The 8,069-nt window shown below is 52.3% G+C and overlaps 3 protein-coding genes across 3 annotated transcripts in view; 2 read left to right on the top strand and 1 right to left on the bottom strand.

The window, feature by feature from the left end:
• Positions 1-626, bottom strand: part of LOC308143202 (arf-GAP with SH3 domain, ANK repeat and PH domain-containing protein 2-like) — a gene marked incomplete at its 3' end in the record, with an annotated part of 10,629 nt that extends 10,003 nt beyond the window's left edge. The window contains exon 1 of the mRNA XM_080513942.1: positions 281-626. Within this exon, the coding sequence (XP_080370068.1) occupies positions 281-406 (126 nt within the window). The 5' untranslated portion in view covers positions 407-626. The remainder of the gene's footprint in view (positions 1-280) is intronic.
• Positions 627-2,545: 1,919 nt separating this feature from the next.
• On the top strand, positions 2,546-5,714 carry allc (allantoicase; the record flags this gene model as incomplete). Its single annotated transcript, XM_080513941.1, has 11 exons — positions 2,546-2,635; positions 2,765-2,815; positions 2,979-3,066; positions 4,145-4,264; positions 4,367-4,446; positions 4,539-4,671; positions 4,768-4,923; positions 4,995-5,068; positions 5,168-5,276; positions 5,344-5,462; positions 5,544-5,714. 11 exons carry the CDS (start codon positions 2,546-2,548, stop codon positions 5,712-5,714), a joined length of 1,191 nt encoding a protein of 396 aa, XP_080370067.1.
• A 997-nt stretch (positions 5,715-6,711) lies between these two features.
• LOC308143200 (transcription factor Sox-11-B-like) lies at positions 6,712-7,602 on the top strand (the record flags this gene model as incomplete). The annotated part of the gene is made up of 2 exons (XM_080513940.1): positions 6,712-6,968; positions 7,191-7,602. 2 exons carry the CDS (start codon positions 6,712-6,714, stop codon positions 7,600-7,602), a joined length of 669 nt encoding a protein of 222 aa, XP_080370066.1.
• Between the last annotated feature and the right edge of the window lie 467 nt (positions 7,603-8,069).

Here is an 8,069-nt window from a genome sequence, read left to right as displayed (position 1 = left end):
ACCAGGTTCTATTGGTTAAGTTTAATTTAACCAGGTTCTATTGGTTTAGTTTATCTTAACCAGGTTCTATTGGTTTAGTTTAATTTAACCAGGTTCTATTGGTTTAGTTTAATTTAACCAGGTTCTATTGGTTTAGTTCTCAAAGTGAAATAAAAACAGGAAGTTTCAGATAAACAAAGTTAAAAGTCTCGTTATTAAACAACTAAAGCAGAGTTAAAGTGTGACAGCCCCCCCCCCCCCCCTCCCCCCCCCCCCCCTCTACCCCCCCCCCCCCCCTCACCTCCTCCAGCGCCGCCACCGTGTTCCTGCAGTGCGTCATGCGCGTGCAGAAGCTGGAGGTGGTCGGAGCCTTGTAGTCCTCGGTGGTCTCGGTGAGGAAGTCCGGGACGCTGATCAGCTCCGGCATGGCGACACACACACACACACACACACACACACACACACACACACACACACACACACACACACACACACACACACACACACACCTGGACTCACGGACCCGGAGGTCCCGTGGATCCGGATCGCCGGAGGCTCGACCCACTGTGTGGTCAGAACCGGGTCTTGGAGGACCGGATCTTGGGGGACCGGGTCTTGGAGGACCGGATCTTGGAGGACCGGGTCTTGGAGGACCGGGTCTTGGGGGACCGGGTCTTGGAGGAGCTGAAGTGCCGAACTGCCGCACCTGAGGAAGCGCCGAGCGGGGCGGAGCCACGGGGGGGGGGCGGAGCCACCGGAACCTCCCAGCAGGACCAGGACGCCCCCGAGCGGCCGGTCTGGGTAACCCGGGTCCTGGAGAGTCCTGGAGAGTCCTGGAGCACCAGAGACCAGGAGGGAGACCCGGGAGGAACCAGACCAGAACCCATCAGAACCTCCTCTCTTGTGTTGAGGAGGTTGTTTTTACTCTGACTGTCAAAATAAAAGCACCAAGTTGGATTGTTATTACGGTGACTGTCAAAATAAAAGTACCAAGTTGGACTGTTATTACCGTGACTGTCAAAATAAAACCACCAAGTTGGACTGTTATTACCGTGACTGTCAAAATAAAAGTACCAAGTTGGACTGTTATTACCGTGACTGTCAAAATAAAAGTGCCAAGTTGGATTGTTATTACAGTGACTGTCAAAATAAAACTACCAAGTTGGATTGTTATAATTTTCTTATATTTTCTGGTTTATTATATTATATATTTTAAATGATCTAGTTTTATTATATTTTTTTATATGGACTGGTTTTATTATATTCTATATTAGAAATTATCTAGTTTTATTATATAATTTTTTATATTATCTAGTTTTATTATATTATTTTTAAATGATCTAGTTTTATTATATAATATTTTAATATTTTCTGGTTTTATTATATTCTATATTTTAAATTATGTAGTTTTATTATATAATTTTTTTATATTATCTAGTTTTATTATATTATTTTAAATTATCTAGTTTTATTATATATTTTTATATGAACTGGTTTCATTATATTATATATTTTAAATGATCTAGTTTTATTATATAATATTTTTATATTTTCTGGTTTTATTATATTATATATTTTTAATTTTCTAGTTTTATTATATAATATTTTTATATTTTCTGGTTTTATTAAATTCTATATTTTAAATGATCTAGTTTTATTATATTATTTATAATATTTCTTCTACCAGTAGACTGACGACAGACGGTTCTTTCATCTTTTCTCAACAGAACCGTGTTTCAGTCATCAAAGGTTATAAAAAGAAATGTTCTTGAATTTCAACTTACTTCCTGTTTGTCGCATCAATTTCATGATTTTCCACAAATAAATAAATATAAATAACAACTTCAGTGGAGGAAATGTGACGAGTCGGTTATTTTACTGGACAAATCATTCATTAGTTCACGTGTGAATGAGAGAACCGAGACAGAACCCTGTCTGACTTCCTGGTCCTGGTCCTGGTCCTGGTCCTGGTCCTGCTCTCTGGTCCTGCCCTCTGGTCTCTGGCCCAGGTCTCCAGGTCTCCAGGTCTCCAGGTCTCCAGGTCTCCAGGTCTCCAGGCAGACCGGTCGGTCCTCAGAACCCCGGTGTTCTCGGTGTTTGTTCTCCGTCTGACCTTCGTCCCGTTTGTACTTTGTTCTGCCGGGGGACAGACGCTGGTTCCTCGTGTCCCGTGACGCAGGACGACGGTCTGGAACAGTCTGGAACAGTCTGGAACAGTCGGAGAACCGTTGGAGAGCCAGTGGAGGACAGTCGGAAGACATTTGGAGGACAGTCAGGAGACATTTTGAGGACAGTCAGAGGACATTTGGAGGACAGTCGGAAGACATTTGGAGGACAGTCGGAAGACGTTTGAAGGACAGTCAGAAGACATTTGGAAGACAGTCAGAGGACATTTGGAGGACAGTCGGTAGACATTTGGAGGACAGTCAGAAGACATTTGGAGGACAGTCGGTAGACATTTGGAGGACAGTCAGAGGACATTTGGAGGACAGTCGGAAGACATTTGGAGGACAGTCGGTAGACATTTGGAGGACAGTCAGAAGACATTTGGAGGACAGTCGGAGTCATGGCAGAAAGGAGGACGGCGGGGACGCAGGCGTCCGAGTGGGACTTCCTGCACTTTAATGATCTGGTGTGTGAGACGGTCGGAGGACGGGTGAGTCTCTGTGTGTGTGTGTGTGTGTGTGTGTGTGTGTGTGTGTGTGTGTGTGTGTGTGTGTGTGTGTGTGTGTGTGTGTGTGTGTGTGTGTGTGTGTGTCTCACTCCATGTCCATCTGTCCTTCAGGTGATCTTTGCGACAGACGAGTGGTTTGCTCCGGCCAAGAACCTGCTGAAGGTACGAAACCTCTCACCTCCTTTCACCTGCAGTCTGAGAGACGTCCTCCAGGGAGACGTCCTCCATCCTCCAGGGAGACACCCTCCAGGGAGGCGTCCTCCAGGGAGGCGTCCTCCAGGGAGACGCCCTCCAGTAAATGTCCTCTCTACCTTTGCGGGGACAGAGCGACCCGCCTCAGTTCCTGGCGTCGGCCTTCACCCCGTTTGGAAAGTGGATGGACGGCTGGGAGACGAGGAGGAAGAGAGTCCCTGGTCAGTGTCCCCGTCTCACTGGGGTCCACTGGGGGGGAGGACAGAGTCCCCGTCTCACTGGGGTCCACTGGGGGGGAGGACAGAGTCCCCGTCTCACTGGGGTCCACTGGGGGGGAGGACAGAGTCCCCGTCTCACTGGGGTCCACTGGGGGGGAGGACAGAGTCCCCGTCTCACTGGGGTCCACTGGGGGGGAAGACAGTGTCCCCGTCTCACTGGGGTCCACTGGTGTGGAGGACAGAGTCCCCGTCTCACTGGGGTCCACTGGGGGGGAAGACAGTGTCCCCGTCCCACTGTGGTCCACTGGGGGGGAAGACAGTGTCCCCGTCCCACTGTGGTCCACTGGGGGGGAAGACAGAGTGGTTAGGGCAGTGTACATGTCCTCCAGATGTCCTCCAGAGGTTCTCTAGATGTCCTCCAGATGTCCTCCAGACGTTGTCAGTCATTCTCCAGATGTTGTCAGATGTTCTCCAGATGCCAGTCGTTCTCCAGATGTTGTCAGATGTCCTCCAGATGTTGTGACATGTTCTCAGTTGTTCTCCAGGTGTTGTCAGTTGTTCTCCAGATGTTGTGACATGTTCTCAGTTGTTCTCCAGGTGTTGTCAGTCGTTCTCCAGATGTTGTGACATGTTCTCAGTTGTTCTCCAGGTGTTGTCAGGTGTTCTCCAGGTGTTGTCAGTCATTCTCCAGATGTTGTCAGATGTTCTCCAGATGTGGTCAGTCATTCTCCAGGTGTTGTGTCGTTCTCCAGATGTTGTCAGATGTTCTCCAGATGTCAGTCGTTCTCCAGATGTTGTCAGATGTTCTCCAGATGTCAGTCGTTCTCCAGATGTTGTCAGATGTTCTCCAGATGTCAGTCGTTCTCCAGATGTTGTCAGATGTTCTCCAGATGTCAGTCGTTCTCCAGATGTTGTCAGATGTTCTCCAGATGTCAGTCGTCCTCCAGATGTCAGTCGTTCTCCAGATGTCAGTCGTTCTCCAGATGTCAGTCGTTCTCCAGATGTCAGTCGTCCTCCAGATGTCAGTCGTCCTCCAGATGTGACCAGAGGTCCTCCCTTCACTGGTTCCCTGACGTTCTAGGTCATGACTGGTGTGTGGTCCAGCTCGGGGTTCCAGGTCTGATCTACGGCGTCGACGTCGACACGTCGTTCTTCACGGGGAACCACGCGCCACACGTGTCCATACAGGGAGGCTGCCTGGGTACAGCCTCTTCATCACCCTCACATCATCATCATCATCATCATCATCACCCTCACATCATCATCACCATTATCTTCATCACCACCTCCCTCTCTGTCTCAGAGGACACGCCCACCTTCACCCCGGACGGCGACCGGACCGGCACGGAAGCCTCGGACAGCCAGACGGCGGCCGTTGCCATGGTAACGCCGACTTCCTGTCACCGTCACATCGGCTTGATTGATGAGTTTGATGAAGGGCTGTGTGTGCGTGCGTGCGTGTGTGTGTGTGTCAGCTGGGCTCGGGGGCGTGGCCTGAGCTGGTGGGCGTGGCTCCGCTGCAGCCCGGCTACTCCGACTGCTGCCACAACTACTTCAAGGTGAACTTCAACCAGAGAGTCACACACCTGAGACTCAACATGTACCCAGGTACACACACACACACACACACACACGCACACACGCACACACACACACACACACACACACACACACACGCACACACTGTCTCCCCCCCCCCCCCAGACGGGGGTATAGCCAGGCTCAGGGTCTACGGTGTGGGACAGAGGGACTGGTCGTCCGTCTCGTCCAATCAGCTGCTGGACCTGGCGGCTCTGACCAATGGAGGCGTCTGCCTCGGATACAGCGACGCCCACTTTGGACATCCCCGCAACATGATTGGTTGGTGACACTTGGGTGGGGGGGGGGGGGGGGGGGGTGACTGAAGGTGACTCTGGTCCTGGTCCATGCAGGTCCTGGACGAGCTGCCAACATGGCCGACGGATGGGAGACCGCCAGGAGACTGGACCGGCCCAGAGAACTGAAGGTACACACACACACACACACACATGCACACACACACACACACACACGCACACACACACACACACACACGCACACACACACACTGGTCCTGGTCTTGCAGGCGGACCGGTCCGGGATCCTGCAGGTTCCAGGTTTTGAGTGGGCCGTGTTCCGTCTGGGCCACCGGGGTCGGATCAGCGGCGTGGAGCTGGACACCCAACACTTCAAAGGTCCATAGGCCCCCTCTCCCCCGCCTCCCCCCCGTCCCCCCCTCACCTTGCCCCCCCCCCCACCCAGGTAACTACCCAGACTGGTGCCGGATCGAGGGCTGCAGTCTGACCCTGGACGAGGAGGTCTTGAGGATCCGGTCCGGCTGGGCCTCGGCTCCGTGGCAGACGCTCCTCCCCCCTCAGAAGGTGAAGCCCCTCCCCCCCCCCCACCCCGTCCCGTGAGGTCACGCCCCGTCACTGCCACCTCTGTCCTCTCTGGCCCCACAGCTCCGCCCACATCACTGCCATCGCTTCGGGGAGGCGGAGCTTACGCTGAGCGGACCAATCAGCCACGTGCGTGTCGTCATGGCGCCGGACGGAGGGATCAGCCGCCTCCGGCTGTGGGGGCGACTCGTCGCCGTGGCGACCGACCAGGAGAGGGCGTCGTCCAAACTCTGAGCGGAGACGAACCGACCAATCAGATCGTTTCTTCATTAAACGATTGATAAATTTGGTTCCGTCGTTTTATCTTATGTTGTTTTCTTCTGCTTTGATTTGTTGTTTTTGTTGTTCTTCTTCTCTTTACTTCCTGTTTCTTCTATGTTTTTTCAGCAATTTTTCTCTTTACTTCCTGTTTCTTCGATATTTTTTCAGCAATTTTTCTCTTTACTTCCTGTTTCTTCGATATTTTTTCAGCAATTTTTCTCTTTACTTCCTGTTTCTTTGATATTTTTTCAGCAATTTTTCTCTTTACTTCCTGTTTCTTCGATATTTTTTCAGCAATTTTTCTCTTTACTTCCTGTTTCTTCGATATTTTTTCAGCAATTTTTCTCTTTACTTCCTGTTTCTTTGATATTTTTTCAGCAATTTTTCTCTTTACTTCCTGTTTCTTCGATATTTTTTCAGCAATTTTTCTCTTTACTTCCTGTTTCTTTGATATTTTTTCAGCAATTTTTCTCTTTACTTCCTGTTTCTTCGATATTTTTTCAGCAATTTTTCTCTTTACTTCCTGTTTCTTTGATATTTTTTCAGCAATTTTTCTCTTTACTTTCTGTTTCTTCGATATTTTTTCAGTGATTTTCAGCAGAAAATAATCCGAAGCAGATTCTGTTTTCTAAAAAAACTAACTGATTCTATTTATTCCTCCATATTTAATCGTTAAATAAAAAAAGGGAATTTGGAAAAGTGACGTCATTTGCGCCAACTGGCTGATTTTAATGTAAAAACACCGGTCACTGCCGGTGGGCGGGGCCCTGCGCCGCCACGCGGCTCCTGATTGGCTGAGACCGCAGCGCAAGGCGGGAGAGTGCTCGGCGAAGGCGCGCGCGTGATTGGGCGGGAGGCGGGGCCGCGCGCGCAGCCGGCAGCCGGCAGCTCCGGGTTATCAGCGGCGGGAGGCGGGAGGCGGACGGAGGGAGTAACCGGAGAGCCGGACCGGAGACACGCGGGACGCAGCATGGCCCACGACCCGGAGCGGGCCGGAGCCGGGGGCCCGGCGGAGGGACACATCAAGCGGCCGATGAACGCCTTCATGGTGTGGTCGCGCGCGGAGCGGCGGAGGATCACGGAGCGCTCCCCCTGCGAGCACAACGCCGAGATCTCCAAGCGGCTCGGGAGGCGCTGGCGGCTGCTGGACGACGCCGAGAAGCAGCCGTTCGTCCGCGAGGCGGAGCGGCTCCGGCGGCTGCACCGCGCCGCCTACCCGCACTACAAGTACCGGCCGCGGAAGAAGCCCAAGGCGGACGGAGGAGCGGCGCCCCCCCCGGGGGGGGACACTCGTCCCCCCGACGGGAGAGGAGGAGGAGGAGGAGGAGGACGCGGCGGGAGGGGGAGGGGGAGGGGGAGGGGCCGGCCCAGACGCTCCGGGGGGGCGGGGGGCCGCCTCGCTCTGGAGCCGCACGTGGAGGAGCCCCGGTACCGGTACGTGTGGACCAGCTCCTCGTCTTCGGAGGAGGAGGAGGAGGAGGAGGAGGAGGGGGCGAGCCGCATGGAGCCTCGGAGCCCCCTGGGAGCCCCCGGAGCCCCCGGAAGGCTCGTCTTCAGCCTGCTGGACGCCGCCGGCTGCTCCCCCGCCTCCTCCTCCTCCTCCTCCTCCTCCTCCAGCGGCCCGCAGGACCTGGACGATCTGGAGGGGGGGGGCTTCACACTGGGCTTCCTGGGGGAGCCGGACCCGGTCGGCCTGGCCCTGGTGGACCAGGACCAGGACCTGGTGGACCAGGACCAGGACCTGGACTCCAGCTTCACGGAGGGAAGCCGCGGATCGCACTTCGACTTCCCGGACCTCTGCACCCCGGAGCTCAGCCGGATGATCACCGGGGACTTCAGCGACCTGGTGTTCAGCCACTGACCCGGGTTCTACTGACCCGGGTTCTACTGACCCGGGTCACTGGACGTTCTGTCAGTTTTCTTTTGTGCAATAAAGTGAATCTTTTGTTTTTCTACCTTTTTTGATATTAAACCGAATAAATCAGCTGGAACTGAGCTCTGATTGGTCCTTCTGTCCTTTGATCTTTTAAACTACTTTGAATTAAAGTTGCATCTTTGCAGGTCCCGTTTACACAAAATCTCCTTTTTCAAAAAGTTTAAGTGCAAGTTGTCTTGGAAACGTAAATGTTAACATTGTAGTGTTTTTTGTTGTTTTTTTTACTTTTCGTGCATTACCCAGAATGCCACGGTGTGTCTGTGGAGCCGTTGTCATGACGACAAACTCAGGAAAAAAACTGAATGAACAGGAGTCACAACTTCCAGCCTCTACTTTACCTGGTAAATTACCACTTACCGCCACTTTACCTGGTAAATTACCACTTACCGCCA

Source organism: Blennius ocellaris (assembly GCF_963422515.1).
Source record: "Blennius ocellaris genome assembly, chromosome: 18".
In the NCBI taxonomy this organism is placed as follows: Eukaryota; Metazoa; Chordata; class Actinopteri; order Blenniiformes; family Blenniidae; genus Blennius; species Blennius ocellaris.
The sequence above is the reverse complement of the archived record's forward strand: the minus strand, read 5'-3'. Positions and strand labels throughout refer to the sequence as shown.